This window comes from Myotis lucifugus, unplaced genomic scaffold (assembly GCF_000147115.1).
Source record: "Myotis lucifugus unplaced genomic scaffold, Myoluc2.0 scaffold_246, whole genome shotgun sequence".
In the NCBI taxonomy this organism is placed as follows: Eukaryota; Metazoa; Chordata; class Mammalia; order Chiroptera; family Vespertilionidae; genus Myotis; species Myotis lucifugus.
This window is the reverse complement of record NW_005871294.1, coordinates 241,941-258,177: the sequence shown is the minus strand read 5'-3', so window position 1 is coordinate 258,177 and position 16,237 is coordinate 241,941. Positions and strand designations below refer to the sequence as shown.

The following is a 16,237-nucleotide window of genomic DNA, read 5'->3' as shown; positions in this document are numbered from 1 at the left end:
GGCAGGGAGTGGGAGGGAAAGCATGGGAGTCCTCCATCCTAAGGGTTTTAAGGATGATTTTAGGGGAGGTCCTTTGTTAGGCACCTGGGGCTTTCCATCTAGGTGACTTTCTGTACCTGGCCCATTGTCCTTGTTCTGCTCATTGTCTGTCTAATTGCATACTACAATAAGACCCCCTGCCTTTCCCTAAGGGAAGGTCTGAATTGTACACTTTTATTTTTTTCAATATATTTTTATTGATTTCAGAGAGGAAGAGGGAGATAGAAACATCAATGATGAGAATCATTGATTGGCTGCCTCCTGCATGTTCTCTACTGGGGATTGAGCCCCCAACTTGGGCCTATGCCCTTGACTGAATCAAACCCGGGACCCTTCAGTCCACAAGCTGACACTCTATCCACTGAGCCAAACTGCTCAGGGCCAGGCTATATACTTTTAAATGGTTAATTTTATGTTATGTGAATTTTACCTGAATTTTAAGAGAGAAAAAGAATGAAGTAGTGATACATGGTACTATATGGATGCATCTTGAAAACATTATGCTGAATGGAAGAAGCTAGTCACAAAAGGCCATACATTTTTACGAAGTGTCCAGAATAGTGGTCGCCTAGGGCTGGTGGTGCAGGGGGAGGCATGGAGGGTAATAGGAAAAAGTATCTAGTTTCTTTGTGGGTTGGTGAAATGTTCTAAGACTGATTGTAGTGATGGCTGTATAACTCTGTGAATATACTAAAAATCATTAAATTGTAGACTTTAAATGGGTAAATGTTATGGTAAATTGTGCCTCTGTAAAGCTCTTTTTTAAAAATAAACACAATGAATTAGTGTGGAAGGGGCTCTCTGATGTCAAGTAAAAGGCAGGGATACAAATTTTTAATAGTATAAACCAGCGGTTCTCAACCTGTGGGTTGAGACCCCTTTGGCGGTCGAACGACCCTTTCACAGGGGTCGCCTAAGACCATCCTGCATATCAGATATTTACATTACCATTCATAACAGTAGCAACATTACAGTTATGAAGTGGCAACAAAAATAATTTTATGGTTGGGTCACAACATGAGGAACTATATTTAAAGGGCCAGAAGGTTGAGAATCACTGGTATAAATCAATGTGCTAACAGGTCTTTCTCTAAAAGAATCTTGTAGATATTTTGGGAGAAAAGGAAACAGTGGTTGGCAGATCAGATTATCTTTAGGCTCCAGGGAAGGGGACTCCCAACAAAGAAAATCAGGAGGCGGGGATGTACCTAAAATCCTTCCCCTGTGTCTTGAGATGGAGAAAAGGTCTTTATTTCTTTTCACAAAGGCATTGTCTGCTCACTAAATGATGCCTGGGAGTTGTGTCCACCAGATTGAGGGAGGGTAAGGGACTTTTTCTAATTCATCTTATAGGCTAGCTGGGGCCTAACTTCTCCCCTTGCATTATTAAGTCTATCCCTGCCAGGATCTAATGTCCTATCCTCTAATTGCGTGAAACAGTACACTTTTCATCATCTTCCTATTTGACCTTTATTAGCACTAAGGACTGTTGGCCATTAATAATTAGGACTCTTCCTTTAGCTACCACAGCAGTGAATGCCTTTACTGCACAAACACTGCTACTCAGTTTCTCTTCTTAACTTGTGAGGTAAAGGTAGATGTTATCCCACAGTTTTAACATCCACTCTTCTTTCAGTGGTCTTATCTCATCCTGTCCTGAGTACTCTCAAACCTCAAACCGCAGTCCTGACCTTTCTCCTCAGAGCCTGTTCCTCACTCTTTTGATGGACATCTCCACAGGGATTTCATGTCAGCACTTCCACATGCTACAGGAGTAGGGAGGTGGATGGAGGACACGAGATAAATATGAGGAGCATTAGATTCATACAGTTTTGGCATCAAGTTAGGAATAATCAATGGGACAAAGTAGAATGCTTTAAGCTGGGCAAGTAGGTCTAATAAAAGGCAACACTGGTTGGGAAACTAGGGAGGCCTCCACAGAAGTGAAGGCAAAGGGTGTTCTGGATTGAAGCACACAGTAGAGGAGACAGCACTACTCAGGCAGTGAAAGTCTGTGTGCTCCAAGATGCCTGGGCTTGTGTTTTCAGCCATTTTTTTTTAACAGTCAAAGCATGATTTGGGAAGAGCTGGGGGAAGTGAATTCACACCACTGCAACTATTTCCCAAAGGTTCTTAGGTACAGCAGTTCTGCAGAACTGATCCCATCTGTGCCAGGTGGGAAGGGTGACTTACACTCCCGCTAGCCCATACAGGACAGTGGGGGCTTCCCCACATCTCAAACACACTCATTTACATTATTTTATTCCACTTTGGAGACCACCCCCAGTCCCAAAGATGCATTTGAAACAGGAGTTAAAGATCAAGCCCCACTATGCTTTTTAATTATAAAATAATAAAGTCCCAGATGCCAGTAGCTCCTGGCTGCATGGTGGTAAGAGGTGCGGCTGAGCCTCTCTTGCAGATGATCCAGCACCCTTACAGGCCAGACTAGATTGTTCTTCAGTTCTCCGCACAGCCAGGAGTCAACACCCACAGCCTAGGCTACCTCTGCTGGGCCAGAACTAGCTGTTGGAACCAGGAGCTCACAGCACCATCCACTCGCATCACCAAAGCGAGGCCCAGGAACAGTCCCACGCTGCTCACAATGAAGCCCATGGCCTCAAAAATGAACCTGCAAAGAAAGGTGGAGGGTATCAGGGGACACTGAGAGTAGGTCTAGAGCCTTTTCCCTGCTGAGGCAAAACCCTGTCCACTCTGGATGTTCATTCTTTGTTCCCAGTTTCACCCTCTACTTCTCAAGCAAAATCCACTCACTTGGGGGCGAACACCTTCCAGACCATGAGGTGCCTGCGGAGGATGGAGGCTGCCAAAGCACAGGCCAGAATCTGAGGGAGGAGAGGAGGAGCCAAGTTACTTGGGAAGAGGAGGAAGCAGGTCAAAGAGAGTTGCTGTGGGCCCCTGTGAAGAATGAGCGAGTAGGAAGTACTATGTGCCAGTGGGAAAAAAACTGGGCTTGGGCCAACACTTAGAGATCTAATTCTTCGCCTGGCCCCACCATGACTCGCTGGGTGATCTTGGGCAAACACTATCCATTTGTGCTGCTAACACTCAGGCTCTGCCTCCCAGGTGGAGGAAGATGTCACAATCACACCCCTGCGTCTGAAGGAAAGGAGGAGGATCCCTGACCACAGCTTGGGAAAGAATCCTGGCCATCACTTCAGTTTTTCCCGTCAGAACACCAATAGAGTGATCCCAATGCAACAACAGGGTCTACATCTAGCTCGTAGAGAGGAAACAATCTAAGTCTAGGTTCAAGTTTCAATACTGCCATTGGAGCTCCCTAACCTTGGGCAACCACTTCACTTATCTGAACCCCAGTCAAAGCTCTCTCCCAGGGTTTTGGCAAAGTATGAAAGAAGGGATGTGATGTACACACATGAGAAAAGGTCACTAATTCCATGATCTCCCCCTGAACCCACCTGAATACCAAGGACAAAGAGGTACTTGAGGCCCAGCTGCAGCAGTGCTACATTGAAGTGGTGAGGCGCATCCCGGAGCCGCATCTCCATCAGTGGCTCCTCCTCCTCCTCCTCAGGCCCAACTCTGGCCTCAGCTTCATTCCCGTGGGGCTGCCGCCTCTTCTGGGACCCTTGGCTCTCACACAGGAAGGGCCAGAGCAGGAGCAATGGGCAACCTACTGCCTCAGAGGAAGGCAGGGCAGAATCAATGGAGGACCCAGGGTCCAGGCAACCTGGCCCTCAACCACCCTAGTTCACTCAGCCTCCAATTAACATAGGCCAAGGGGTGCCAGAGATCCAACAAAATTACATGTCCCCACTCAAATCCAGGGGGTTCCTTTCCTTCTGCAAAGCCAGAGTAAACAGTGGGAGCAAAGGAGTGAGGAGGTACCTGCAAAGAGGAGGTGGGAGGCAAAGGTGTTGGCTCCCACCAGCAAAGCAGGCAGCCAGGTAGAGGAGCCATGACCCTCTGGGAATCCCACGAAGGCCGCGTGCCAATGGATGGTTGGAAAGACAGGCTGGTGACCCGTGGAATAGAAGGTCTGTGTGGCCATGAGGGCCCAAGCTGAGACTGCCTGCCACGGCACAGTAAAAGGACCTGGGGAAAGAAACATGCCTCTTTATAGTCCTATCCCATTTCCTAATCCATAGCCTACCGCCCCACGATCATATACTACTACTGCTTCAATGCTAATTCTCATACACACACATGCCCATCACCCCAGCCTCCTATCGTCAATATTCTGTTATACTAATGCCCGCTGAGACACAAAACCCCATTACTCTAATCCGAACCCCTCTGTGGTCAATTTCTTTTCTCCCCCATATACACATAGCTCACTATGACATTATATACGGGTAATTCACCACTCCCATGACTGGAAAATCAGAAAATGCACTCATGCAGCATTTCCTTAAGAATGAGTCTTACAGTACTCCTTGTCTCCCTCCTTCACGAACCTTGCTGGCCCCCAGAGCTAATGGTAGGAATCAATTAGCTTGGTTACAGCAGATAAGAGAGAACATCACAAAGACCCTCCCAACTGTGTGAGGTAGTAGAGCCTGTGTCAAGGTGAAGAACCTGAGGAGCAACACCAGCCTGAAAACAAACTCATATCCCTACTGTCCTTGGATTAATCAGGGCTGAGATATGTATTTACCAGAGGTAGTGATGGGTATCCCAGCAGCAAGCAGATGCAGGAGAAGGAAGCTCTGCAGAAACAGAAGCAGGAACACAAGGCTGATGCGCTCTGCGTGCAATAGCAGAAGTGGGAAGGCCAAGAGGGTGAGGGCCGTGACCATAGCAGCTGAGTAGACACTCCCCAACTGATAGGCAGCCACAGTCAGGGGACCCTGAGATTTGGTTCTCTCCAGCCGGCCCCGGATCTCCTCCTGCATATGTCGGTAGATTTGAGGAACCACATAATCCAGGTCAGCCTGAGAAGTGGGGGGGCCTGAGAAGGGAGTGAGGACAGTCCTCATCCTTGGAGCACCCATCGTCGCCTTTGCCAGCACCGTCACAGGCCTCCAGAGCAACAGCAAGAGCCCTGAAGCAGCCAACCCTGCAACAGCCCTAGGCAGCACAACTGATGCACCAGTAACCAGGGCTCGGAGACGTGGGGGTGCTTCATCAGCTCCCGATGACAATGCCCAGTAGGCAGCAGTGCCCAGGACCATTAGGGGCAGCCCCCAGCGCACAAAGAGCACAGGGGGCTCGGGGCTCTTGAGATTACCGTAGCGGCGAAGCCACAGGCGCACAGCAGCTAACAGGGCCACCAGGGCCCCCACACAAGCTCCATACCACAAATTCTTAGCTCGACCACCCACCATGGACGCCAGGGGACTCAGCCAGGGAGAGGAGTGGCAAGCAGGAGTCTCTTCAGGGCAGCGATGAAAAAGCCCAGCTAGCCTTATACACAAAAGCAATCCAACTCCAAGCCCCAGGGCATGCGTTCCCTTGTGCCGTGAGGGGCCTGTTTGGGCCGAAAAGCGGGGTATTGTGAGGAGCTTAGGTGGCAGCAGCTTGCCCTCCCAGTGAAGCTGGGCAACCAGGAGCAAGATAAGTGAGCCCAAAAGGAAGCGGATGGCCCTGGCCTCGGCTACAACAAAGCTATCAGAGAAGAAAGCAGCAAAGCGAATGAGCAGAAGTAACAGAACAGGCCTGGGAAAGGGAAGCAAGGCTGCAAGAGGCCTCTTGGACCCCCAGCCAGCCCAGGCTTTCCACAGAATATGCAGAACTGAACCCATTGCAGCCATAGCGCCTAGAACCACTGGATCCAGCTTCAGCTCAGTAGTTGCCAGAAGGCCAGCACACACTACAACCCCAGCCAGACCCCAGGCCACGGGTATTAGGAGGAGAGGGCGGAGGTGAAAGCCTGGGGATGTTGCCCACTGGGCTATCAGCAGGCAGAGAAAGCAGGCAGCAGCCAAAAGAGCAGCACCCCCTGCCATGCGGACCAGAGAAAACCGAGCCCACGACTCAATGCACATGGCCCGAACTCCCCGCAGGAACTCCTGCAGCTCAGTAATCACAGTCTGTAGGGCTGCTTCGGCCCCCTGGGGGCTCTGCAGAAGCCGTAGGTAGTCAGCAGAGGCCTTGGAGAAGAGGTTGTTCAGCCGATGAAACTCCTCAACTTGGAGGTCCTGTGCAGCAGCTGAGTAGGTGTGAAGAAATCGAAATACCTGGCAGAAAAGGTCAGAGGCCAAGGGGCACAGATCAGATGTTAGGACAGAGGCAAAGACAGGTATTACCAAAAAGGGTACCTAGAAATCAGGGACCCAAACTCTGTCCAGGACAGGGGGGAAGGGAAGGATAATGGAAGGAGGACATGGCTATGGAAGGTGAGATTAAGACTAAACAGAGGACAAGAGTGGGTCATTATGCTTTTCCCATGTCTGTCCTAGCTCAGTAACCTGGAAGCCCAGCCCATTACTTACCTGCTGGGCATTGAGATAGAGAGCTGTAGCTTGGGCCAGAGCAGAGGAATGAGGCTGGGAGTCTTCAACCGCTGAGAACAGCTCAGCCATCACCTCCCCGATGTTACCAAATGGGATGGGCAGGCCCAGCAGCAGGGCCAGCGTAGGCACAAGGCTGATTTGAGGAACTACCTCTGGCTCCTAGAGGAGAGGACGGGGGTCAATAGGTTCACCACAGAGCTGAAGTCAGTGTTTGGGATGGGAGACATAAGGGTGTAGGTAGGAAATGAGAATGGGGGATGCCAAGAGGTCATCAACTTGAGGCCTAAAATAGAGGCTATTATCATGACAAGGGTTGACAACCTGGAAACCAAAGCACAACTCAGGCCTCACCTCTGGTGGGGCCCGCAGGAAGAGAGCTGTGGGACTGTACAGAAAAAGGGCGGCCGAGATCTCCAGCTCACTGTCCCCTCCATGGTCCCCACTCTTGGTCATCCCGTGGTCCCCAATCACCACCAGCAGTGTGTCATTCTCCAGACGTTCGACAATTCCCCTGGGGGCCAAGAATGTGTCAGGAGGTAAGGACGGATAAAGATTTTTCTCAGGGGCCCATTCACCCCCAGCCATAATTTCCATTATTAGGGTCAGAGGTGACACGCGAACTCATTTTTTGGTTGATTTTTCTTTGTTAAATGGCATTTAAATATATAAAACAAATATCAAAAATATAAGTCTTTGTTTTACTATGGTTGCAAATATCAAAAAATTTCTATATGTGACACGGCACCAGAGTTAAGTTAGGGTTTTTCAAAATGCTGGCACGCCGAGCTCAAAAGGTTCGCCATCACTGGCCTAGAGAGATACCTCTTCAGTAATAACCTTATTGCCCAAAGCCACACACTAAACTACTCAAGATGGATGAGACCCCTAGCTTCAGAAAATGGCCTAGAGAAGACAGATCCACCCAGGAAAGAGGCTCCAATGTAAGGACTTTTCCTCTTGGGACCACTTATCCTGAGATTCTCAGACACAAACCCCATCTCCCAGCCAATATCCCACACTCACTGGATCACCTGGTCCATTTGGCTAAGTTTCTTGGCCATTTCAGGGTGGTGAGGTCCGTGCTTGTGACCACAGTGATCCACACCCAGGAAGTGAGCAATCAGCACATCCCATTCACCACTGTCCACTGTGAAGGGGAGAAGACTGAGCACAGGGGACTAAGGCCCACTCCTCAAACCCAGCCAGGCTCTGGTGCTCCTATGTCCAGGAGCATCAAGCCCAGGCCACTGCACCCATTGAAGGCTCAGAATCTGAGGACTGAAGCAGCCCTCCCAGCCCCCACACTTAGGCCTGCCTCTGGCCCTATGCTCACTGGTTGGGTAGAGATGTTCCATGATGCCATTGTCCACTGTGTGTAGGTCTCTGACATTGAAGGAGGAGAAGAAGAAAGCTTGGGAGAAAGCTCCAGGAAAAAGATCTTTCCAGGTATCATCTCCCATGAAGACCACACGCCTTCCTGCAGGGGCATGAGAGTGGGTCACAGCCTGAACAGGGCAGGGGAAAAGAGGAGAGGAGGCCCTTTAAAACCCATCAGAAATCCCAGCCATGTACTTTAAGGCAAAGAAATCCCATCCAGCAATTCTTTATCCTTAAAAGTCTAAAATTTTCTGCTAGGAAGCTTTTCCTGATAACCATACTCCACCCAGACCTCTCACTCCTTGTTCCTACAAAAAGCTCTGCTAGTTCTCGGTCTCTGGCTATCTCTGCTGCTGTTTTTCCTGGGTGTGTCTTGCTTTTTCCAAGTCAATGAATGGACAACTTGTGACACTGTCCCGATCCACATCTTCTCCTCTTCGTCTCTCTCCTGCTCCTTTACTGAGAGCGCCCAAAAGTAAAACCATACCCCATGCACATTAGGAACTTCAGAAGGGCAAAGCCTAGACTTGTGCTCCCTGCATTCAGGAACCTGGCCTCTTTCTCCCCCCTCCCTCCCCCCAGCAATGTCAAGCATGCAGCTAGACACCTGAAGTTCTTCTAAAGAAGAAACCTGTCAAAGTACTTCTAGCCTCCAAAGAGGCCTAGACTGACCTGCACTGGTGAGCTGCTTAATGAGATTGTCTTCCACTATGGCGTAGCTGGCAAAGTTACTGCCAGCATCAATAAAGGTAGGCAGTGAGCCAGTGGTGAGGGCCTTCAGGCGCTGCATGGTCGTAGTGGGAGGATCAGCCTTAGATTGGTAGAGCCTGGCATGGTGGGGTTGAGTCTCCAGGATCCTTTGCAAGGAGCCCAATTTGCCCAGGAAGGGCAGGGAGACGGAAGGCTCCCCAGGAACGTGTGAGCGCTGTGGCTGGGCGAAGTCAAATCTCAGAGCATCTATCAGCACCAACACAACCCGGGAGAATCGGGAAGCCATCCAGCAGGCCCCGGGCTCCCCCTGGCTCCTCCATGGCAGAGGCCCAGGGCCTGGGGGCTCTTGGCAGCTGCTATGGTTGGTGAGCTCCAAACGGGTGAGCAGGAAACCACTGGTGAAGAGGGCAATGCCAGCGTAGAAGAGGAAGCAGACCCAGACCAGGAAGAGCAGCACCGAGATCTTCTGCATCCTAGTGGTGGCGGCCGGGCGGAGAATGCATCACTGTGGGGCAAAGAACCATTGGGTATTCTGGTGCCTCAATGAAAGCCCAGCTAGAGTCACTTCCTCCTGGAAGCCTTGCTGAAGATAAAGCAGTTCCATAGCCAACCCAGGGCACTGTTCCTCTCCACCAGGGACACCAGTGCTTCTGACGGTGAGGTCTGCAGACTGGGCATCAACCTGGAGTGGCCATTTAAAAGTGCTGATTCCCTGGCCCCCACCCCAGATCTCCCGAATCAGGATCTTTGGGAGCGGGGCACAGGAATTCGCACACGGACTCCAGGAGACACTAGTGATGAAAAGCAGTCCACGAGGGGGGACTTATTCCAAGTGGTAGACTGCTCGCGGATGGCCCGTTTCTCCACCTCACCTTGCCCACCTCAACACCCCTGGGTGGTCAGGGCTCGCAGCCTCCGGGGAACCTGCGGGACAGGCTGACGGCGCCGCCTGGCGCGGCCGAGGAGACGCAGGGGAGCAGTCACACCCGCTTCCGGAAACCCAGGATCGCCGGACCGGGGCGCGACCTCCTCGGGGCCGCGGGGCAGAGCCGGCGGGGTCTAGAGGCGGTTGGGCCTCGCCGGGAATCCAGTCGTCCGGACGGCTCTGCGTCCTCTGGTGGTTACTCGGCCTCCGCCTGGGCAGCCTAACCCCAGTCCTGTGCACCTAGGCTGCGAGCTGGTGGAAAGTTCCCTTTCTTCGAGGAGGGCCTCGGAGCCCCTAGCTCACCTTGAACGGCGCCCGGAAGTGCATCGGAGGCGCCTGGGTCTTGAGACCACAGAGGTGCGCGCGCCGAGCAGAGCGGCCCGCGGGGCCACATCGCCATCTGCCGGCGCCTACGAGCAAGTTCGGCAAGGAGCGCAGGGCAAGAGGAAGTTTGATGTGAGATTGTAGTAATTTAGGAGAATTGGGTACAAGAAACAAAGTTAGGCAAATTCAGGGAACCGCTGTCCATTCTTGGTTAAGACTAAGAGCTAGGTCTCTGAGTCAAACCGCTTAAACCCTAGATCCTCCACTCACTGTCATTATTGGATGTTACCTCATCTGTAAAATAGGGATATATGGTATTTGCATTCCCCGTTTCCTTTAGCTGACTCCAACTGATTTTATTATTCCCCCTCTCCAAGTCTCTCACTGAATCTTACAACTCAATAAAAGGCAAATAATACCATCTAAAAATGAGCTAAGGATCTGAATACACATTTCTCCAAAAATATATAAATGACCAATAAATACATGAAAAGCTGTTCAGCATTAGCCATCAGGGAAATACTAGAGATATATATTATAACCACTAGGATGGTTATAATAAAAAAGACAAATAGCAAATATTGGCGTGGATGTGGAGAAATCTGAACCCTCATATACTGCTGTTGGGATGGAAAGTAGTCTAGCAATTCTTCAAAAAGTTAAACATAGATCAAGCAATTCCACTCCTAGGTATACACCTAAGAGGAATGAAAACATATATCCAAACAAAAACGTGCACATTAATGTTCACAGCAGCATTACCCATAATAGTTCAAAGGTGAAACCTACCCATATAGCCCTCACTAATGAATGGATAAACAAAATATGGTATATCTATACAATGTAATATTGTTTAGCCATAAAAAGGAATGCTACTACGTGGATGAACCTCAAAAACATTATGTGAAAGAAGCCAATCACAAAATAACACATATTACATTATTCCATTTATATGAATATCAAAATCTAGAGAGATAGAAAGTGACTAGTGGTTGCCTAGGGCTGGGGGAGAGGAGAGTGACTGCTAATGGGTACAGGGTTTTTGTGGCAGGGTGGGGATGAGGGAGCAGTGGTGAAAATGTTTTAAAATTGTGGTGGTTGTAAAACTCTGAATATGCTACAAATTACTGAATTTACACTTTCAGTGGGTGAATTGTATTGTATGTGAATTACATCGCAGTAAAACTACTGTTAAAAGCCAAACATCTCTCTCTGGTTTTTCATACCAGAGTAGAACCTAAGTTCTTGTAGTGGCCCTACATGTGTACACACCAGCTCCCCACTTCCCTGATTCATCTAGGAGTCACTTCTGTTTCCTTAATTCTGTTCCATCCACTACAGCTCCTTTGCTCTTCCAGTTATAAGACAGAGATGCTCTGCCTCAGGACTTTTGCAATCAATCTCGTCAGCTTTCTTCCCAGATGCCCAAATTCACTCCCAGATTCCTCTCATCTCCACGTCTAAATGCAAATGTAACATCAGTGAGGCTTCCTGGAACCCTCTATTTAAAATTACAGATCCCCACCCCCCCACCCCCTAACTCCCCATCTTCCTTCCCTTCCTTAGCACAACTCACCAGCATCTGAAATACTATACACCTTATTAATGGTTTGTTCCTTCCAAATAGAATGTAAGCTCATTGAGATCAGAGAATTTTTTTTCTTCATTACTATATCCTTGGTGTCTGGCATATAGTTGGGGTTCAATAGTTACCAAATGGATAAATGAATAAATTCTAATTCAGAAATATGTCCAATTATCCCTCCACCTCCATCCTGATGTTCAGGCCTCATCACCCTCCCAGAGATCACTGAAGCAGCCTTCTTAGTCTGTCCAGCTTCCCATTTCTCCTTCAAATCCTCGGATCACTGAAGCAGCCTTCTTAGTCTGTCCAGCTTCCCATTTCTCCTTCAAATCCTCTGTCCATATTGCAGGGAAAAACCCTTCATGGGCTCTCCAACCCCCTACCTAAAGGGTAAAGTCAAACTCTTCAGGACTCTGTGATTTGCTCTCCTACCCCCTACCTAAAGGGTAAAGTCAAACTCTTCAGGACTCTGTGATTTGGACCTTGCCATATAGTCACATCTGTGGGCCTTAGCATATTCTAGTCCCAAACCCTAGCTTGGTGAATGCATTAATCTTTCCATCCTGAACTCAATGGTAGAGTTGGCAACTTTGCTGCCCACATGCTGACATGCTTTTCTTTCCAGTATCTCTCAGCCAGAATTTTCCTCCATTACAGCACTTATCACTTTGTATCTCTGTGTGCTTCCTTGTTCGTCTCCTCTCCCTGACCTGGTACTCTGAAACCAGGGGCTGCTGAGTCTCAGTTGTTTTTGTAAACCATGTCTAGCACTGAGCTTGGCTTGATGTAGACATCATTAAATGTTTTTGAATACATGAATAAGTGTCAGTCTCCCTGAAGACCCTTCAGGCATTCAGCAGTACTACCCTGCCAGAGCAATCCTCTTTGCCATTAAAAATCCCCCCAAACACCTGCTCAAATTCACAGCCCAACACTTGGCAGGAAGGAACTATCCTCCCAGCTGGCAGTTCAGTGAACATGTGGCTTAATCCTTCCACCCTATCCCGCAGCTTCTGCTGAAAACAAAAGGGTGATTTTCTATTATATCAGATTCATTCTTGCTCACAGAGGATTGGCTTCCAAGACCTGAAAGGACTAGAGGGTGGGAGTGAACATCCAAGGAAAACAACAATGATTTTCTCAACGTCATTTCCCAATCAGAGAGGACAGTTTCTGGTTTATCACTGGCCAGTTTATTACATGATTAAAGTTCAAATAAAAAAATAATAACCAAATTCTCAGCAAAGAGGCTAGAGCCAGAGTTTGGGAGTGCTGCTTCTCTGTCCCAGCCTCTTTGGCCAAGCCCAGCTCCATCAACTCAGCTTGACTCGATCAAGTTCCTCAACAAGACTTGCATCTGTGTCCTGGACATCTCTGCTGTTCCCACGGGAGACTGAGTCCTGGGACCCTGGTACTGGGGCTTTGGTGAGGGCCCCATACACACCCATGGCCTGAGAAGAGGAAGAGAGGGCCATCAGGACATATGGCAGAAGGGATATCACAACCCACCAAAAGCTAAAAAAAAAAGGTGGGGCTGTGGTTAGTCGGCTTGTTTTTCCTTTTTCCCTCTCTCAAAAGTCAGTCTCATAAGCTTTGGAGTCAAGTTCTAGGAATTTTACAAACTACCAGAGCAGGGCCACCCTCAGAATACTATACAAATATCGGGGTGGGGGCGGGGGGGAGTCTTAAGAGCTTCCCTATCTCAAGGGATGAGGGGGGCATCTCATCCTTAGAGATTCATTATCTACAGGAAATGAAGGGAGGCCTAGATCTCAGGGCACTCTGAAAGCCTCGCAAGAATGTCAAACTCACAGCCAGCGGGCCGAGAGTCTGACACGCTTGCGTGTGGTAATGTAAATGGTGCTGGTGGTGGTAGGGGCTCAGTCTCTGGCATTGGTGCTTTGTGCCAGATCCTCAGGGCACGCTAACCTGAGCCACCATACTGGTGACATCGCTGGGGTTGGAGGGCAGCAGGATAGTGTTGGAGTCCTTGGCCAGTTTGGAGAACGCGCTGACATACTGCTCAGCCACAGTCAGTGAGGCCGCTGCATCTCCATTCTGTGGCCACAGGAGGGATACAGTCAGGGATCACAGACTTAGAGAAGGGTGTGGGGTGGGGAGGGGGAGTGGAGAGGAAAAGTCAGGTTCCTGGAAAGAGGATATGCATATCACCAGAGATCATATAACCTGGCTCCATAAAACCCACAAAGGCAGGAACTTCTCCCAAGGGTAGATAAGAGAACCTTTTCCACTGTCAATTTCTGTCTCCCACTCCCACCGAGGGGCCGCTCACGTGTTGTGTCAGAGCTGCAGCCAGGATGCGAATAGCTTCAGCTTTCGCTTTGGCCTTGGCCAGAACTGCACTGGCTTCCCCTGGAAGAAAAGAGACAGAACTAGACCCATGAGGTGAGGTGACCCCATCCCCCCAAGCTCCTGCCCCAGAACCCACCCTCAGAGACCCGTGCCCTGCTCTTCCCTCAGGCTCTACCCTCTGCTGACCTGCTGCCTGATTTATTTGTTCAGCCTTTTCTGCCTCCGAGGCTAGGATCTGTGCCTGCTTCTTTCCTTCTGCCACATTGATGGCTGACTCTCGGGTCCCCTCAGACTCTAAAACTGTGGCCCGTTTCCGCCGCTCTGCCTCCACCTGCAATCCCCCAGCAACACCAATCAACAAGAAATCAGAGTAAAACTCTTACACAGACCTGCAACTGCACCCATCACAATAGGGGAGTCCAGGTTCCCATACAAGCAGAGCATGGGCAGTCCTCCCTGGGCCCTACCTGCATCTGCATGGACTCTTTCACCCGGGGCGGCACGTGGATGTCCTTGATCTCGTAACGGAGGCAGCGGATGCCCCAGCAGTCGGCAGCCTGGTTGATGGCATCCACAATGTTAGCGTTCAGGGACTCCCGCTCCTGGAGGAAGAGAGGCGTAAAAGAGGTATAAGCCTCAACCCACTCAGCTGAGAAGGATCTAGGGTAGATCTTGACCCCCAGAAAGGACTGAAGAGTGCCAAGCCTATGTCTTCAAACCCTAACTCTGGCTCAGATCCCCTTACCCGGAAGACTTTGTCGAGAGAGAGTTTGCCAAGCTCTGATCTCATGGTTGTCTGAGCCAGCTGGGTGACAGCATATTCAGGATCCTCCACGCCGTAGCTTGCCTGAAAGGAATATGGACAGTGTAGGAAGCTTGGGTGCAGGATTTTAGTGAGGAGAGCACATCAGGAGCTGAATAAAGCAGAAGACAGATACCTTGTAAGGATCCATGATGCGCAGGTAAAGGACTCCATCGATTTGCAGAGTTACATTGTCTGCAGGGCAGGAGCAGGAGAGAAAAGGAGGAAGGTCAGACCTCCAGGTCCCAATCAGCTCCTTCTCCTAAGCTCTGGGTCTCCAGCAACCACACCCTACTGGCCTCAGAGCACCCAAGTCACCCTGCACCCCTCACCGAGAGTCACAGCCGACTGCTCAGGCACGTTGATGACAATTTCCTTGAGACTCTGCACATATCGGATCCGGTCTAACACAGGGATGAGCACGTTCAGGCCCTGGGAAGAAGAGTCATGGGTCTTCAGAAGGATGTGGGGTTGGCATCCAAGCTAGGCCTGGAATGGGTAGGGAATCAACAAATGGACATGCCCAGAAAAGCAGAAGGCTGGGGGTGTCAATGGTAGGGAAGCCCAAGAGAACAGGAATGAGAAGTTTGTCCTCTGAATGGATGGGAGAATCAAGGGAATGGGGGCCAGCAGAGTCTATCTTTCTCCTTGCAGAGGGTGCAGCTGGGAGTGGGTCGGGGAGAGTCCCGCGGATGGAGGATGCTAGGGCAACAGGAAGAGGTGGGAGCATGGTTATGACCGTCAGCAGCCTGGGCTCCGGCCGGTCTGGCCGAGGGAGTTGCAAGCCCAAGGTGAGGGCAGACCCCCAGGAGGTACTCTCATCACCACCCCCGCCATCGTGAGGGAACGGGGAGTCCGGCTGGCCCGGGTGAGCAGAAGAGGGTCTCACAGGCTCCAGGATGCGGTGAAATCGGCCCATTCGCTCCACCACCCAGGCCTCCTGCTGCGGCACAAAGAGCACCACGGTGTTTCGGGGCAATCCTGAGGAGGCACGGCGCGGAGCGCGGCCAGAAGCCTGCAGGGAACCCTGCAGGGAAGACGGGGGTTAGCGGACATCCCGGCCGGCTGGGCGCCGGTTCGGGAGGCATCTTCCTACGCCGCCGGAGAAGGGCTCACGTGGGGACCATGACCTCTGACCCCAGCTCTCGAACCGAACTTGGAATCCCTCTCCTTCCCTGATCAGGACCCGGGTGATCTCTAGCCCAACCCTTGGAGGAGGCTGCCTTGTTCCTACCCTCAGCAAAAGGGCCCCGGTGCCCCGCGCCGCGCGCGCCAGCATTTCCCACGGCCGTGGAGACCTCCGGAACCAACGAGATGCGGAGCAGAGCGGCCGCTCTAGACTAGAGGGCGGACCTCCGCCTTTTTTCCTCCGGTATTTCCACTCCTCCGGATGCACTTCCGGTCGCCTCTTGGCTCCCTCACTCATTTCACACTCAGCCAATCAGCGTTTACGTGGCAGAAGCGTGCTTCAAGGTGTTTCCTGGGAAACGCAGACCGAGAGAGGGCCCAAGGGTGGAGCTTGTTATGGTTCTCGCGGATCCAGCTGAAGATCCCCGGCGCGGGGACCAAAATGAAGGCTAATTCCGTGTGCTGGTGGCTCAGACACACCTCCCACCGAGTTCTTACCCCCACAAGAGAGAGACAGTTTACCCTTCTGAGCTTCTAACCGCGTCCATCGGTCACCATAACGACCAGGGTATTGGAGCTGACTCGTAGCCACGGTT

The 16,237-nt window shown here is 50.7% G+C and overlaps 2 protein-coding genes across 7 annotated transcripts; both read right to left on the bottom strand.

Annotated features, from left to right (window-relative positions):
• Nucleotides 1-2,284: 2,284 nt before the first annotated feature.
• Nucleotides 2,285-9,878, bottom strand: PIGO (phosphatidylinositol glycan anchor biosynthesis class O). 6 transcript variants are annotated; one of them, XM_006098717.3, is made up of 11 exons: nt 9,793-9,878; nt 8,526-9,069; nt 7,810-7,953; nt 7,500-7,623; nt 6,828-6,987; nt 6,456-6,635; nt 4,679-6,200; nt 3,910-4,116; nt 3,480-3,697; nt 2,815-2,885; nt 2,353-2,671 (listed from the first exon to the last, which is right to left on the bottom strand). In XM_006098717.3, the coding sequence occupies exons 2-11, from the start codon at nt 9,034-9,036 to the stop codon at nt 2,542-2,544; spliced, it is 3,267 nt and encodes a 1,088-aa protein (XP_006098779.1). In that variant the 5' UTR covers nt 9,037-9,069; nt 9,793-9,878; the 3' UTR covers nt 2,353-2,541. The 6 variants fall into 6 exon arrangements, with proteins under 6 accessions (XP_006098777.1, XP_023618215.1, XP_006098780.1 ...); XM_006098716.3 differs by lacking the exon at nt 9,793-9,878 and adding an exon at nt 9,437-9,584; XM_023762446.1 differs by lacking the exon at nt 9,793-9,878 and adding an exon at nt 9,446-9,584.
• A 2,690-nt stretch (nt 9,879-12,568) lies between these two features.
• On the bottom strand, nt 12,569-15,904 carry STOML2 (stomatin like 2). The gene is made up of 10 exons (XM_006098714.3): nt 15,748-15,904; nt 15,403-15,540; nt 14,846-14,945; nt 14,650-14,708; nt 14,457-14,558; nt 14,179-14,313; nt 13,898-14,042; nt 13,692-13,771; nt 13,328-13,456; nt 12,569-12,849 (listed from the first exon to the last, which is right to left on the bottom strand). Exons 1-10 carry the CDS (start codon nt 15,790-15,792, stop codon nt 12,712-12,714), a joined length of 1,071 nt encoding a protein of 356 aa, XP_006098776.2. The 5' UTR covers nt 15,793-15,904; the 3' UTR covers nt 12,569-12,711.
• Nucleotides 15,905-16,237: the final 333 nt, after the last annotated feature.

What these genes read in the sequence shown, in the direction of transcription:
- PIGO (XM_006098717.3), bottom strand. Translation starts at nt 9,036, where the DNA reads ATGCAGAAGATCTCGGTGCTGCTCTTCCTGGTCTGGGTCTGCTTCCTC. An exon ending in TAAGCAGCTCACCAGTGCAG is followed by an intron (nt 7,954 to 8,525) that starts GTCAGTCTAGGC and finishes ATGCCCCTGCAG; the next exon opens with GAAGGCGTGTGGTCTTCATG. An exon ending in GATACCCATCACTACCTCTG is followed by an intron (nt 4,117 to 4,678) that starts GTAAATACATAT and finishes TTCTTTCCCCAG; the next exon opens with GTCCTTTTACTGTGCCGTGG.
- STOML2 (XM_006098714.3), bottom strand. Translation starts at nt 15,792, where the DNA reads ATGCTGGCGCGCGCGGCGCGGGGCACCGGGGCCCTTTTGCTGAGG. An exon ending in AAGAGTCCATGCAGATGCAG is followed by an intron (nt 14,043 to 14,178) that starts GTAGGGCCCAGG and finishes GGGGGATTGCAG; the next exon opens with GTGGAGGCAGAGCGGCGGAA. An exon ending in CTGCAGCTCTGACACAACAC is followed by an intron (nt 13,457 to 13,691) that starts GTGAGCGGCCCC and finishes CTGTGGCCACAG; the next exon opens with AATGGAGATGCAGCGGCCTC.